General features: G+C 40.1%; 1 protein-coding gene across 6 annotated transcripts in view; it reads left to right on the top strand.

The window, feature by feature from the left end:
- The window catches only part of ctnnd2b (catenin (cadherin-associated protein), delta 2b), a 166,422-nt gene that overhangs the window by 49,502 nt on the left and 100,071 nt on the right, over positions 1-16,849 (top strand). For all 6 annotated transcript variants that reach the window (XM_034613774.1, XM_034613772.1, XM_034613770.1 and 3 more), the window contains one exon: positions 963-1,075. In XM_034613774.1, coding sequence (XP_034469665.1) covers positions 963-1,075 — 113 coding nt within the window. The remainder of the gene's footprint in view (positions 1-962; positions 1,076-16,849) is intronic.

The following is a 16,849-nucleotide window of genomic DNA, read 5'->3' as shown; positions in this document are numbered from 1 at the left end:
TAGAAAATTAGCGCCTGCAGCTGTTTATCTCCAGGAACACATTTTCAATAACACATAACGGTCGTTGATGGAAGGGCACATTCATTTGCGAAAACAAAGCTTGTGAGGCCCAATATTCAAAATAATTTCATTTGTAAATGTACTCTACCACAAAGAACTTTGATTCCATCAAGAGTGACACAACTGGCTCTTGATACATTAACTGACAGCATTCAAGGTTTTATTGTCCCTATTCTGAACTGCAATTACTTCCACAATGAAGCACTGTATTGTCCAGAGACGACCATATTTGATATATTAAGCAGTTCTCAATCAGCTAATCTAAATTTTGGAACTGAATTGTTGTATTTAAAGATTAAATGCAGCATATTTAATCAGATTCGTCCAGTAGGTTGGTGAGCGAGTTTCTGTAGGAGGCGCTCTACTGCAGCTTCAGATCGGGTCTTTAACTTGGGTGATGAGGCTGACAACCGTCTCTCCTCCCATTTGTATCTACCGCCACATGTTAACAGCAGGGTGCAAATCCATAAAGTTTGAGTATATAGATGATTTGTCAGGCAAGCATTAGACTAATACTTTCATGTGAAGCTGTAACTTGGTGTCACCAAAATAACAACATTTCTTCTCCCAAACATCATCTCGTCCTCGAGTTGTCTCGTCGCACAATATCAAATGTCACATTGGTGATGACTTCGGTTTGGTGTCGCAGTTCAAACTCTTGGCAGTGAATATCTGTCAGTGTGTGACTGTTAGACTCACTGATATCTGGTGTGTTTTCCCACCACAGACTGCAGAGTCCCTTTAACAACAATTAGAAATGTGTTAGTGACTCTGGAGCCAAAATAATGATGAGGATGACTGTAAAAATCCGACAGTAAATAAATAGACAGATTGTTTTGACACATTCTCTCTCCCTCTCTGTTCCCCTCTCTCTCTCTCTCTCTGTTCCTCTTTCTCTCCAGGAGTTGCAGTTTGAACGTCTGACCAGGGAGCTGGAAGCCGAACGACAGATTGTTGCCAGTCAGCTGGAGAGATGCAAGCTTGGCTCTGAGACTGGAAGCATGACAAGCATCAGGTGTGTGTGTGTGTGTGTGTGTGTGTGTGTGTGTGTGTGTGTGTGTGTGTGTGTGTGTGTGTGTGTGTGTGTGTGTGTGTGTGTGTGTGTGTGTGTGTGTGTGTGTGTGTGTGTGTGTGTGTGTCTCACACCCATCCGATCCTCTTCTGTACGCTCTGCTTGTGTCTGTGTATGTGTCAGCTGTTCTCATGCAGGTGACTGGCTGTACAGCTGATACACTTCTTGACTCTTATCCAGATTTCATCTCGGTGGATCAAACCACAGTTCAGGAACACCGGTGTTTTGCTTTTTTAAAGTCAGTGGGCGCAGGGCTACTGAATTCTTCTGGTGCACTGGATCGTGTTCCCTCTCCTGTAACTACATACTTACTACAGTAGTTACTCTGCAGAGCTGCCTATACATATATTTATATTGTTGTTGTCTTAGTCATTTACACAATGAACAAAGTGGAAGCGATAGATTCATCTGGGAGCTCTTGCTTTTCTTCTGCCTGCGTGGGCAGAGTTGTAGCCTGATCCATTGTTATCAGTTTATGCCTCATTGCTCAGAGTTGTGTTTCAAATCCATGAGTTAGTTTGAGGATACTGAGACGCTGTGATGCAGTTAAGAAGTGTGTGTTTAAATAATCACTGTGTAGTCTGCTATGTTTATCACCAATAATCAATAAATTAACTAATTATCAAAAGACCAACCAAATAACAATAAAGTAATTTTCAAATTACAGACATTTATCCTAGAGCTACCTAGATAGTTAGCCTATAGTATTTTAAAGCAGCACAAGTTGTTAACAACCTAAAACACAAACCATACATATTATTCCTGTATTTAGTTGTTAAAGTGGCATTACAATACACATTCACCTGATTTGTTGGTATTAAAAACAGTTTATACTATTTATATTTATTCATGCTTTTAATTCTTAAGAAATGTTCAGTCTACTTGTAAGTTTGAATCACTTTATAAGATAATACCTGAGTTGTTCAGTCCAGTTTCATTTTAGAAAAAGTACAATAAAGACTAATAATGCGTTTTGTATGTGCACAGTGTTCCTCGAGAAAGGATATCAATCTGTCAGAAACTCCATCCTGAAGCTATTAACTGCACATTAAGTACTCACACATTTTTAAACACAGAGGTGCATGAGGAATGGATCCTTTTCCGACGGAAGGAATTAATCTTTGAAGTCACTTCTCTGATTTTAGAGGTAATCTAGATTTGATGTGAGTATGTGACTGAACTAACAATCAAACAATGTATTTGACTGTCAGAGACATGTTTTACATACAAACAGACCTTGACCCTCTTTCATGCTAACATATAAACCTAAGCGAGAAATTGTACCATGTCTGACAAATCCTCATCTTTACTAACATAATATGCTTTACATCGTCCATAAAAAGCAGTGATTGCCTCTCACAAAGAATCCAACAATGTGCAGCTGTTGCAGAAGTCCATTATCCTCCTCAGGGCCTTCATCTATTTGTAAAGAGAGGAAGTAAACTGTACACAATGTGAAGAGACTGTCACATTATCTGCTGTTGATTGAGTTTGGACCCGAGCCTTGTCTCTGCTCTGAGCCCAAAGAGCACAGCCTATACATTCCATGCCAGTCCCTGTGTGAAGACAGCACTCCTGACACGTTCGTGGTAATGCACTTAGTCTGTCTCTCAGGACAATATAACGCGATTAAATCCTCTGTCTCCCTCTCACACACGCACAAAAATAGAGCCACGCACAATCCATCACCTTTTGAGTAAGTGGGGATTCCATCCATCTCAAACTAATTACTCATGTGCCTGCATTGTAATTCTCATTTCAGCGTGTTTAACCAACAAAGAGAGGGAAGATGGTCTAAAACCGATTCATTCACAAGTCTAATTAACCGCTGTATGCAGTTAGCTCTTCAGCGCTGTCGCGGGGCTGCACTGAGGGCTCACATTTAAAACAGCCGCATCATGGGAGATGGAAGAGGTGTAGAGTCCAAAAAAACACATCTTCCACTCCATCGCCCATCTGCACACAGATGGAATAAAAGCTGCCATCTTGCTAACTCGGTTAGACGGGTTTATTATTTAGTGAGGAGCAGAGCGTCTTGTGGATTACACTGCCTTCTTTTGCCTTTTATAGGCCATCCACTATGTTGGACTTAGGGTAATTACCAAAAGGACAGATGCATTGGCAAAACACAAATAAGTCCAGAAAACCAATATTCTGCAGGTTTGTAGTTGTATTCAACGCTGCTTTTCATTGTGAACAAAAGGGCCAACATTTTATAAACATACATGGTTTTCATTTGGTAGCATTCATAGTGAGGTATATTGTACACAGCATTTAAGCTAGGAGGTTGAATTTAAGTAATATAGTGAAAGTAAAATGTAACTCAAGTTGTTGCAGTGTTCTGTTTATTTAATTTGTCACTTGATGTATATCATGCCCTACTTTGTAGAAATTGTATTTCTTTTTTAACCAAACTTTTTTTCGATACATTTCACAGTTTTTCTTTCGGAATGTTAGCATAAGCATGTTAGCATTGCCTATATGCATTTTGGCCGCTACAAGTTAATTAGAAAACACATTAAAAGTTTATTTTGAAGGATGATTCTGATAAAATACAGTTAAGAGAGTTAAGATGGATCTGTAATATCATAAAGAGGTAAAATCTGGATCTGCTACACTTGGTCGGAAGCTTCATTAGTGTTTCTCCTTCATAGACAGGCTTATTGTCTGTCCCTAAGGAGCAGCTCTAGTTTCTATGCCCAGACAAACCACAGGTTCATAGACTGAGGCTCAGTGGATATAATATGACCAACGGTGCTATGACCAGGGACAATACAATAGCTGTGTGTTGCTTTCAGACACCCTGGCAGATGGTTGCGCTAGATAGATACAATAGAGACTGAGATGTGTGTCTGTGCTCAGGGTGACTTTTCATGAGCTTGTCCTGTGTTAACTTCAAGGTTGGAAAGATGAAACATCACATGAAATCTGTTTATACTGAAAACACAGTTTTGTGTTATAAGAAGGTACTCCCTAAAAATCTTCAATCTGTGAATCATCAGTTCATTTTGTGGTTTTGAGTTAAGTCCTTCACTGTTTATCAAGGTACCGGAAACAATGATATTGTGTCCCCAGAAAAGTGTATAGCAGTGAAAAGTTGAACTATGAATGAGTGTTGATTGCAGCTGTTTGGCTGTTGGGGCGCTGGGAGTTCAGAAACCTGCTCCTGCTGTGTTATGGAAGATAAAGACTTTCAGAGGTGCTAATGAGTTCTTCAGCTCGGCCTTTGTTTCCAGTATAAATCAGTCACCACAGGTCACAGTGTCTGCCGTGGCACATGCTGCTGCTTCGTCGCTTCAAAAAGCTCAAATCCAGTGTATGTGTTGTGTGTGCAAACTGTAACAATAATGTGTTTTAGGAATAAAGTGTATCACCTCTGACATGGAACACACAGATACAGATACAGTGTTCTGTGTGGTCCCTGTTCCACCCTGCTGGCCGAGGAAGGGCCTCCTCCCTCTGGCGGGCTATTTGTCTGCCTCTTTTGACTGTGCTTATTTGTGACATTTGTGCGGTAATCGAATGCATGGCTGCGTGCATGTCTGGCTGCTGAGTGGTGCGTGTGTATCTGCATGTGTACATAAGAATTGGCTGTACACACAGCACCCGGCGAGACCCACCGCAACACGTCTGGCGGGAAAATGCGAGCCCAGCAAGGGCCCATTACCCTGAAGCTGTCAGGGCACTGAGCTGCCAGCTTTTAGCCCGTGTTCCCTCAGCCCACATACACTAACAGAGACGTCTGCAGAGAGGGGGCAGCTTCACTAGTTACCTGTTTACTTTGTTTTAAATCAAATAACTATTTTCTAAAGAACAAGTGATGTAAATCTTTTGAGAATTAAATTAAGATTTCACCACCCAGTATATATTGTATAAGAGGTATAACAATCCCTTCCCATTCATAACAATTAAATATGTTTTTACAATCACTGATGAATGTTATTTTTTCAATATTTTAATACAAATTCCACAGCACCAACAAAACAAATAGCTTTATTAGCTTAAAATTATAAACCCAAAATGTCACGAGCATGAATAAGGTTCTCTGCTACTGCATACACATGACAAATTATTCACATGGGCTAAACACGGCTATTGCTAATAAGGAAACATACAGTGCATGTCTTCCATACTATGTCCGCATTCTCATAGTTGCTTTTGAAAGTAGGTCAATTACTTAACGGACAAATTCATGTTGCACCCTTTATGTTTAGCCACTGGTGTTTTCAGATGACATCCCACAGGCAGAATCTACAGTCAGAATCTGTAGGCTGCACTTTGGTGCGTGTGCACAGAATTCTGAGCTGGATCTCGGAGAAAACAGAGGGAGGGAAAGAGGAAGATTGCCAGAGAGAAAACGGAGGGAAAGAGAGAAGTTAGAAGAAAGCAGTACAGAGCTTTGCCATGAATGAGAATCATAGTTTAGTGTCACTATGTGCAGTAATTATGCCGAGGTCATCTTTTATAGAGAGCCTGACGTTTAATGGATTATTATAATGTTGGGAAATTAAAAACTACTTACGGATAGGGGAATAATGTCTTTGTTTATTGAGTACAATCAGGAAGTCCTCTATGAATAATAAAACCTGTTAATTTTATTATTAACATGGCCTCTTTATTTATTAGTCTATTTAATCTTGGAGACCACAGGCCCTCTTAAACAAGTCAATAAACATATATAGCATTGTTTTAGCAGCTCGATACCTCAATACCTGACATCCATTCATTTTATGAGAATTGCTTCTTCCATGATTTTGAGCTGATGACATTTTTAATGAGTCTGTTACACAAGTTATGCATTACTTCTTTAAGGGGTCTCAGTGATAACAAACACAGCTTAACATGATAGATTTTTATAAATAAACTATACTTTTTATGTACCACCCCAAACTTTAAATAACACAAACCTTTGGGGGTTCAGTTAATGGAGTTTTTTCTTTGTTTCTGGATCTAATTGACCCTTAACACAAGTTAGAAATGTCACTATTGAGTTATCAAATTGTAAATTTAACAGCAAGAAGGTTCGGCTGGGGTCTTTCTATGTGGAGTTTGCATGCTCCCTCCATGTCTGTGTGGGTTTTCTCTGCTTCCTCCCAAAGTCCAGAAACAAGATTAGGATTAGGTCCATTAGAGACTCTAAATTGACCATAGGTGTGAACTTGAGAGCGAATGGTTGCTTGTGTCAAATAAATTATTTTATAGCAATTTGCACAAAATGGTTGATCATGAATAGTAACATGATGCTGATATTAAAGGGTCCTGACATTCTCTAATGTAAACGTGATGTGCTGCAGTTGGTGACACTGTTGTGACCTTGGACAACCAGGTAGCTAGCAGTGTCTGGCTATCTTGCACTTTTGGTTTGTGTTTGATAATGGTGATTCAAAGCATTTGCAGTTGACTGAAGACAATGGAGATTTCAATTCATTCCGTCCCTGTATTCTATCTTTGGTAGCTAAGGGCTGCTGGCTTTCTGCAGATATCAGGGTAAGACACAAAGGACAGGAGCAGATACATTAGTGTGCAGATGTTTCTACACTATCTGTTCTCACGTTGACCATGAAAGTGGAGAAGGGGGCTGTATTTAGTTGGAGCAGTCCATGTGGGATCATCTGGAGGAATTTTTAACATGAACAAGCTACATAGGTGGTCCAGGTTGTTTAAATTTTCTTGCTCTACTGTAATATACATAAGTCTGATAAAAGTTATTTTAAACGTTCTCTAGTCCCACAGTTAAACAATTCAAGCAGTCTCTCATGACAGGTGGAAGTGCATTCTAATGCCAGATGTGAACTAGATGCACTTAGAGGTGTCTGCTTGTGATCACATCACCGAGGATGGATGATAATGCCAGGTATGAACAAAGCTCAAGAGGGAGTCACATTTCAGATTCAATGTCCTGGCTCAGAGACACAAGTTAGAGAAATAAGTGGAGTTCTGTTGTTAAGATTCATGCAGTCCAGATCTACAGTAATTTGACAGTTACACACGTCTTCAGTTCATCCAAGTTGAGTGAGTAGGTTTACATCAATATTGAATGTGCTGAGTTACAACCTTTTTAACACATAGGGCCAACATCTTAAGGGCTCAGAAGTAATTGGACATTTGTCTGCTAAATGTTTCTTTGGCAGCTGCGCATCGTGTCAGTTTTAGTTCAAACACAAAACACTTACCACATGGCTCCGAGTCAGACTGAGGTGGAGATGTCTGTCAATATGAGGAGTTCGTGTGCATGGGCAAACGAACTGTGAGATCGAGGAGCACAAGTGTTGTGGATGAGCAGAAAATCATTTACATCAAGATAAAAAAACCTTTTGTTTCTGCACAGTAAGTCAAGAACACTGTGAGGATGTAGGCGGACATGTTTCTTTATCAATGATGAAGACTTGAGACATCATGACCACAACCTCAGAGGATTCATCACAACATTCAAACCTCTGTTGAGGAGGCCTGAATATGTCAGGAAGAAAAAAAGATGTAACTGTTGTAGTGACTAGAGTGTTGTGTTGTTTGAAAACTTTAATTTCTCAGCCTCTGAAGTAGATAGAGACAGGAAATAAAAACATTTGTCTTTCATTGTAAATCATTGTATTTTCCCTGAACTTAGTAATCTATTTTAAGAATAACAACAAACCCAGCAAACTGTCTCTTTCTGACTGAGTCAGCAGGTGAGCAGGGAGTCTGAATCTTCATTGTTATTTTCATCAACGAAACACCGCTGTAATCTCCTTTGCTTAGAATGTCAGTCATTGTCTGAAATGCTACTTTTAGAAGTTTTTGCAGGCCAAAGGCGCTAACAAAGAAAACAAAATACATTTCCCACAATGCATTTCGCCTTCCCGCTAGTATATCAGTGAATCATGATGCTTTTTATCAGTAACAAGTCTTGAAAACGATGACATCGTGGATAGGATGGGTGCAGCTAATCCGGCTCTAAAGGGAGGAGCATGCAAACATTGCACCCGGTCTCAAAGGTATATACTTGCATTAGTTGCATCAAGTCTAAATGGGTTACTGAATTGGGCTCCGGTCGGGTTTGGTCACAAAAGAACACAGTGCCTGTTGGGTTCGGGACTGGCTCAGTTAGTCTGCTCTCTGGCTCGGTAAAGAAAAACGTGGCTCGGACAATAATGCTTGTAAATTCCTGTTAATGTCAGTGCTGTGTTCTGCAGTGAACCAATTATTGTTGACTAATTACTTTTCCGTGTATTTGTTTTATTTTATTTGTGGGTTTTTATTATTTTTTTGGATGGACATTTTAAACTCGTCTCTCTATCTGTGGCCATGAACTGCATCATCTGGAATCCCATTATACTCTCCTTTCTAAATGCCAGTGCTCTGGGTGGGTATGCCACTGTTTCTTTCCTGGATAAAATGCAGACAGACTTTTAGGTAAAGGCCACTACCTATCAGCCCAGTGTCCCCAAATGCTGTAGACAGTTTGGCTGAGCTGTCTGGTATTTTGAAACGTTGTATAGGCTCAAAAAGTTTTCATTTAGCAAAAGGAAAATACAAAATATCTTCTATATCTTATCTTTTTTCTATTCACAAAGGAAACTGTGGTGTTACATTGGAGCAGTGTGCTTATGTGCGTCAATGAACAATCTATGAGCTTTGGGCTCTTTATTTCACTTTAATATCAAAGGGCTTTCACAGTGAATCATCATTACTCTCATTTATCCCCCTTTTTCTTCACTATTTGGATGTAAATTCCATGTCTTCATTAGCAAAGAAATGTGGAAATACGGTGAGAATAATGATGATGATGGTGATGATGAAGTTTTGCAGCTTCACTGATCCACAGAGGAGGGGCTGCTTGATGCTGACAGCAGCCGATTTGTCCCTGTGTTCTAATTACTGATCGAGGAGAAAGAGGATAAATAGGAAGGAGGGTGAAAGTTACATTTTTACAACAATACCATTTGGTCTGATCCATACTGAACTCTACGTATTGATCTGATGGAGTGAATGTGGAGAAGAAATGAGGAGGGAAGAGTCGGTGTGTTGTGACGGGGAAAAAGAAATGCAGCTGAAATGAATCACTCTCTACTTTTCCATGTTTTCAAAAGGCATGGGCAGCATTATTCAGAAATACTAGCATTAGTATGCTTGTTTGAAAGAAGCTGCTGTTGTATTACTGTACACGAGTCTGGAACAAACAGTAGGCTCAGTGCAATTTCACACACTGTGATTTCAGTGGCAATAGTGGAAGTAAATTCTTTTTACTGGTTTTTCAATAATGGAGTAGAGCTTTGGCAATTATTGGCAATTAAGGATAGTAGGAGAGTATTGTCACTTCACTTTATGACTGACTAGGCTGGAGTAGCAGCTAGGCGTAGTCAAATGTCCACATCCTCGGATACCTGTGATGTCTGTACTAATGTGATCATTTTATTTATTACATATCTATTTGTGAATATGTACTACTTAATGATATATTAGTACCTGTATGGTTTACCTGTCTTTTAAAGCAGCCCTTCCAAAATATAATCGCCTTTAACCCAATTACCCTCAGTTCATGTTACTCCACTCATGAAAACAATAAATACAGAAAATTATTTAAAAAATCAAGCCAGTGCTATAATAATAATAATAATAATAGTAATAATAATAATAACTTTATTTTAAAAAATTGCTAAATTCATGGGAATAAAACAACAAAATATAGCATAAAAACATTAAAAACAAACAACATTTAAAATAAACAAGTTAAAGATAATTAAGATAATAAGAACGCATTTAAAGGATTCCCTGTACAAATTTAAAAGCAATAATTTAAAAACAGGTAAAGTACTGGAAATTCTAATATGCTCAGGCAGCAATTCCAGAGCCTTGAAGCCCTGATAGCAAAAGCCTGGTCCCATTTGGTTACCAGCCATGACTTAGGAAGTACTTGCAAGTGTTGGTATAAAGATCTTAGATTATGTCTAGATGCATAGGAAGTAAAGCTCTGTAATAAAACCAGGGCCAGACCCTAACTGTGATAATCTTAGCCACACTTTTTGTGCCCATGTTACTGAAGTTTTATGGGTGAAACTAGGTTTGGGCGCTCTTAAGGGACCTCTACAGTTCAACTAGCAAAGTAAAGCTTAACCTAAGACAGTGGACTCCATTAGTAGGCTAGAACATAATCAGCAAAGAAGCACATAAACGTTGCAAACTCCATCTACAATAACCTAACCTCTTCAATTGCTTCTCCAATCATACATGACAGTTTTATTATCAGGTATCATATCTTTATGTGGGGCACCAGCTCTGTTCATCTGTCTGTATAGATCAGATAATGAGGAGGAAACAACCCAGTGTCCTTGCAGTGAAGACGACAAGTGGCATCTTCAACCTCAGTCAGTGAGGTCTTATATTGTAATAATGCTTACACAGCCAACAATAGTCATGGTAGCAGTGCTACAACCGTGCTACACATTCTATGCAAAAATAACAGGAGCTGTACTTGCAGCAGGGTATTGAATACACGTTATGCCTTTCACCACTTAGAGTTAGGCATCATTTGCTGCTATATTGTGGTGTCCTCTCGTTGGCATCCTTATTTCCCAGTCTGTTTGAACAGAACAAAAAATCATTCCAATGCTGTCACATATGCGAAGCTGAGGAAGAAACCTGGGGGAGGAACGCGGAGGAGAAAAGAGGACAGAGGGTTGAAAAGAGGACAGAGAAGGAAACGGGGAGTCAACATGGATGCACAGTGGGGGCGGGTGGAGCGAGGGAATGGCAAGATGAGGCAAGAAGGGGAGTAGGGGTGCAGTCATTCTCATGTTAAGCCCTTTTAACCTGCCGCCCTGCAAACACACACAAACACACACTGAGTGAGCATGAGTCACTCGCAGAGCCAGACACTCTTAATAGACCTAATATATTCCACCGTCACAGACAGACCCATTCTGTCACACACGGCTGTGTGTACGTGTGTGTGTGGCTCCCAGTGTTTGTACAGTCATCTGCGACAATATTATTGATCTGCTAGCTTCACAGACACAGGACTATCATAGTTAAGCTCCAATCAGAAGCTTCTTAGTGGAAAAACACACACACACACACACACACACACACACACACACAATTTGCACACAGACACACAATCTTGCAATTTGCACACAGACACACAATCTTGCAATTAAACACACAAACACACAGATACATATTCATGCTAACCTGAAAGAAGCCTGTTCTGAAGCACACACGCTTAAAATCGTATTCTGGAAAACCAAGAAAAATGCAGTCATTATGTTTTTGGACATATAGATAATAGTTGCTTTTGGTCAATATTGTACATTAAAACACATATAATAAGCTTATACAGATAAAATGTATCATTAAAGTTTACATTTTTGAAAAGTATTGTCTCGTCAGGACTTGGTCAAATTTCAGATGTATATGAGTTGGTAGCAGTCACATCAACAAACGGTTATTTCAATAATTTTTCAAGGCCAAAAACAATAAGAAAAATCAAATATGAGTCAAAAAGACTGAAAACAGATTTGTGTAACTACTTCTTTGCTCTCTCATCAGTGCTGTCATGTCCTCTGGAGATTTACCTGGTGGCCATTTAAAATGCTTCTTACTGACTGATGACTCACTGTTAACAATCTCTCAATATAATGTAGAATAATTTGGCAGTCGAGGACCATTTTTCACCTTTTGCAGATGATACTCCACATTTACCAAAAACACAGGTGTGGTATTTTTTAATGGTGCTTTTGGTATTTAATGGATGAAAAAAACGTCACTTTATATCTTGAATTGATGAACACCAGCATCTCAGTCAGATGTTAGGACTGCTTGTCATGCAAATGACTGCAGCTTTGTCCTTATTCAGTATCCAGTAAATCCAAAACCTTTAAAAATATATAACTTTGATTTAACTCGACCTAATTGAATCAATTTTCGATCACACACTCCCTCACACAGCCTGAATATTTAGAATTAAACCTGGCAACATGGTTTTACGATACAAAACAGGCCACCTGCCAATTCAAGCTGCTTCATCCACACATGGGCAAATAAGAAAATCAAACACCGCTCTATGAGATAAACTGCTGATAGCAAAACATGATTAATGTAATTCCTTAAATACAGTTTGACAGTTTGAAAGCGACGCACACCTGGGAGTCAGCTGCAGCAGCACAGTGGGACCTAAGATAGATCGTCGGCCATTTTGGCTACAAAGTGATGTTTCCCTTAATTTAGCTCTGGGTGTCTGCCATCCAGTAAAGTGGCTTGGCTGGAGCCGATCGATGCTGATAAGGAGACCTGGCACACGGCTTCTGATAGTGTGTGTTTACAGTAGACGTGTGTTTGTGTGTATGTGTTTGTGTTTTTGTGTGTGTGCGCGCGCGCGTGTGCAACAGGCCAGTTCCAAAGCCGGCAAATTGATTTGACATCTAGCTCGAGAGTAGATGGCCATAGCTTTGGCTTGTCAATCGGAAGTTAAAAAAAAACAAAAAAACACGGTACACTGCTGCTGAAGCCCTGACAGTTGAGCTAAACACTGTGTTTTGGCACTGGGGCTATGTCACGTATCAGTTCTCAAGGAGAACTTGTCCAGGCAGCAGCACTGGGGACACAAAATCCCTATAGAAAGATTGAAGTAAAGTGTGCAGAGGCCTGGGAAACATTTGCCTCCCTTGAAGTATTGCTTTTTGCTCCTAAAACCAGCAGATGAGAGAGTGTGTCAGCATGTGTTATATGACTGATTTGTAACAAAGTTGAAGTAGCCCGTCTATTACAAGACAAAACCGTAACTTCTGCAAGAAAAGAAAATACTCCTGTCTCGATGATAAATGTCCTCTGAGCTGTTATCCCAAAGGAAAGTTTTGTCTATTGACAATCACGCTTATTTATAGCTCTTGACAGGCTCATTTTTTCGGCCCTTGATAGGTGGAAAGAAAGGGTGGAGATGTGGAGAGAGCGTTTTTTTACTGAAGTCAGCACACATCAGTTTTTGTTTGTACGGTGCTCGGCTGAAAAAGACGACTGATCGTGCCACTCTGTGAAGTCCTGAAGCTCTGCTCTCGGAGACTCTTTGTAGTCGTGCAAAAAGGCTCATTTTTGATTCCGTTCGAAGGAAGGCTTCAACGCTCATACAGCACCATAAAAGAGATGTATCACAGCCAATCATTTTTGACATCATGTTTGTCAAGAGATATTTCTATCCACATCACTTTCGGAGAAATCCTGACTGATTGGCGTTGCTGGAGAGTTTTGGCAGATGGATTATTCATCTGCCAAGAGAAATACACACGTGGATACCTTCTAGGGATATGATCTGTCTCGAGGTAATTCACAGACCGGATCTGGAAAGACTGGCCGGTGTCACACAGAGAACCAACATGTCCTCCTCCTCACTTCTCATTTAACTTCTGGCCCAGAGTCAAAATGGCCGCCTCCCACACTGGCAGTCTAGGAAGTCAATCTGACCAATTTACTGGGTCACAGGAGACTTCTGCTTTTCTCTCTCTCTCTTTCTCTCTCTCTATCTAAAAGCATTTGTATGGAGCATGTGGACGGGGTAACAGAAATGGCGAGCTGCGTCTCATCCTGCTGCGCTTTAATCACTCGCTTCAAAGGGTCTAGTGTTTTTCTCTCTCTCTCTAGATGGCAAGTGGAGGAAAATGAAGCTCTACTCCACCTCGCCTGAATTCCTGTACATCAGACCCAGACGAGACTGATATCTCCCTTCACCTTCGCTGTGCCCGCTCCAGTCTGGCAGCTCATGCTGAGCTTTTTTATTAAAAAAACGAGCAGAATTTTACAAAAAAATGTTATCGGCTGCAGCCAGACACAGAGCTCCGCATTCAGTCAGTGATATTCTCTTTGGAGATTGCAATCTGCTGCAGCACTGCTGGCAATCAGAATTATTTATTTGCATTTGCAACTGCACAAAGTTGAATTTCTATTGCTTCCTTCTGCTTCTCTCTTACCTTCGTGAAGATGCACAGTATGTCCTCTAATAGACAAGCTCATCATGTACACAAAATCTGACTTGATGGCATTGGTGTTAACACACACACATGCGGCGCTGACATCTCACCCCATATGTGTTCCCCTCTGATTAGTAAGTTTCCCCACGACCCTTTCACTTTACGTCATCTCTGAATATTTCCAAGTTTTTTCCACTAGTGTAAATTGTGAAATGGATGAGTATATAGGAAAGTTGACATTAATTGGAGATTTAAGAACATAAAAAAATGTGCCACTTTGCTCTTTTCACAGTAATTAAAACCACTTGTTAAACATTTATTGACCAGTGTCTTGGCTGTACAAGGGGGACTGTCACTGCAAAAATATCCCCACTGCTGCAATGTCATGAATTCAAAATTATCCATTAAAATGATCGAGCAAGTTTTGGCAACTGCAGCCTCAATTCAATCCAAGAGGGATGGAGAGAGGGGAGGAAAAGAAAAAGAAATAGAAGGGAGAGAAAGGTAGATTCAGCTAACATTACCATTAAACATTATATATATTTTTGTCACCTATTGATAATAATTCTGACCTCTGGCATTCTTTCTGATGTGCTTGCACTGGCTGGCGACATCAGTGACAGCACTGCATAAAGTCTGAAGGTGAATGGAAGCCTAATGTTCACTTTCTTTAGCCTGGACTGCAGCAGTGGGGACACCTACAAACGTGAATGCCCTTGGTGCCATTGGTTGACCAATTGTGACACTTTTCTCATGGACCTTTGTTCTTTCAAAAGGATTTGGTATGAATAGTTATTTTATTACGTCATGAGGGAATGTGACTAATTGCTGGTGTTATGCTAGGTTTTGCATATGTGCCGAGAACTGCATGCTCGTTTTGGGTCAGCAGCGCAGACTCCAGCTTACACAGAGGCTAGAATCTTGCATTGTAGAATTTTCTCCCATCTCATTACAGTATCCTGCCATGCATTATGCTCTATGTGGCCCTTCTCTGAGTCATAATGTTCAACAGTCTCCCGAGGCTGTTGACATTTTCAACCCAATGAATTCTCTCCTCTCTTGAGATATGAGATACTGCCGAGGTAGATAGTACCCGAACAAAGCAGCAACAGTTTGCTATTGTTCCAGTACAATGTGTAATTAGGTAAAAGTCAGGTGACCGGGCAAGATAAAGCACGTAGTCACTGGGATTCTATGTCTTCCAACTCAGACTGTAATTAAGTATCCACAATGGCCTTTCTGTGATGTGCCTGGACCATGTCCCCTGACTGGATGATGGGCTGTCTGACTGCCACCTACAGTACAGCGGCAGGAAATTCACACTGAAGTCCCATTTCATTAACAGCAGCATCTGCGGACTCAGTGTGTATCTTTATTACTTTATTATTGTAGCATGATGGCCTGTGTTTCTTTCTATTCTCTCAGCATTTACCACGTTAAAGGTCTCAATGCTCTCACTCATTAACCTTCCAAGTACTGTTCAATGTTCACGTTTAATATCACATGCTCTATATGGACTCGTTTCTGTCTCCAAGCTGGTAAATCAGCATTCTCATATAAAGAGTCTCATGGAACTACTGGCTTTCTCTGCTACATAAGTGTTTCAGCATTGAAGTTGCTGCTGTCCACCTACTCTTATTTCATCATGTGGCGAATAGAGTGGGTTGAAGCTTTAAGTGGCTATAATGGTTATTCTTATAAAGTGAATGTTTTATTATAAGAATGTATAATAAGCGTTATAGTGAAATCAGACCCACAACTTTACTGTTCTTTACTGTTACAGTTCCCTCTCGTAGCCTTGTTTACCACGGCAGCCGGCAGCTGCAGGAAAGCTAAAAACTCAAGTGTACACTCCCTGCTCAGCAACCAACCATTGACAGACACAGTTGACAGTGACGGCTTGAAGAACATATTAGCATTTAGCAGCATTTAGCAGCTTAAGAGCCAGACATGTAGAGTACATCAGGAGTTAGAGGAGACTAAAAACTGAGCTTAAAGTCTGTGAATGTTATACTTACATTTACAAGGTGGCCAAATAACACAAGTCTGATATATTTTTAGCTGCTGGATATATAAAGAACCAACAGTTTGCTGACATATTGACTATATGAACTTAAAGGGTGAAGATACATCATTGTTGTGTTGACAACTCAGTTGCTGCAGGTTTTAACAGTAAATTTAATCTTTATCCTGGCCTCATCACATATTTAAGAAAAATGACCCCATTATGACCCAACAGTTGCTACCAAAATGTAATTTGAAGTGAAAGATCTCGGTCTCAGAGTCTTTAATAGTAACAGACCGTGGGACAGTAGCTAATGTCAGCAAAGCTTTAAAAGACACTGTACACTTCAAGTATAATACAGGAGTTAGAGTTTGATTATACTGCAATTTGTGTGTGAATAGGTCAATATAGTGAAATGTTGTCTGAAAGACTAGAACAATGCGAACAGTTCATTTACTACTATTAATGCCGGTTGTACCCACTTGATCTCTTTACAATTTCTGATCTCCACATTGTTTACAGTCGATTTCTGGTTTTATGTAACAAGAGTGGGGCCACTGTCCAGAGCTGTGACGTGAACCCGATCCTGATTGTGAACTATGTGCGCATACATGTTTTTTCTTTTTGATCTAGAGTGCAGCTATACTCACATTCTTTGAGAGGACAGCCACTCACATTTCTTTCAGAGGAGGCAAACAACTCCTGTTGCAATGAAAAAAAAGGACGGTAATAGATTGAAGTAAAGCCTGATATCATAAACATTGCTAACATTTA

The sequence above is a fragment of the Hippoglossus hippoglossus genome, chromosome 17 (assembly GCF_009819705.1).
Source record: "Hippoglossus hippoglossus isolate fHipHip1 chromosome 17, fHipHip1.pri, whole genome shotgun sequence".
Taxonomy (NCBI): Eukaryota; Metazoa; Chordata; class Actinopteri; order Pleuronectiformes; family Pleuronectidae; genus Hippoglossus; species Hippoglossus hippoglossus.
This window is presented reverse-complemented; position numbering and strand designations above follow the sequence as displayed.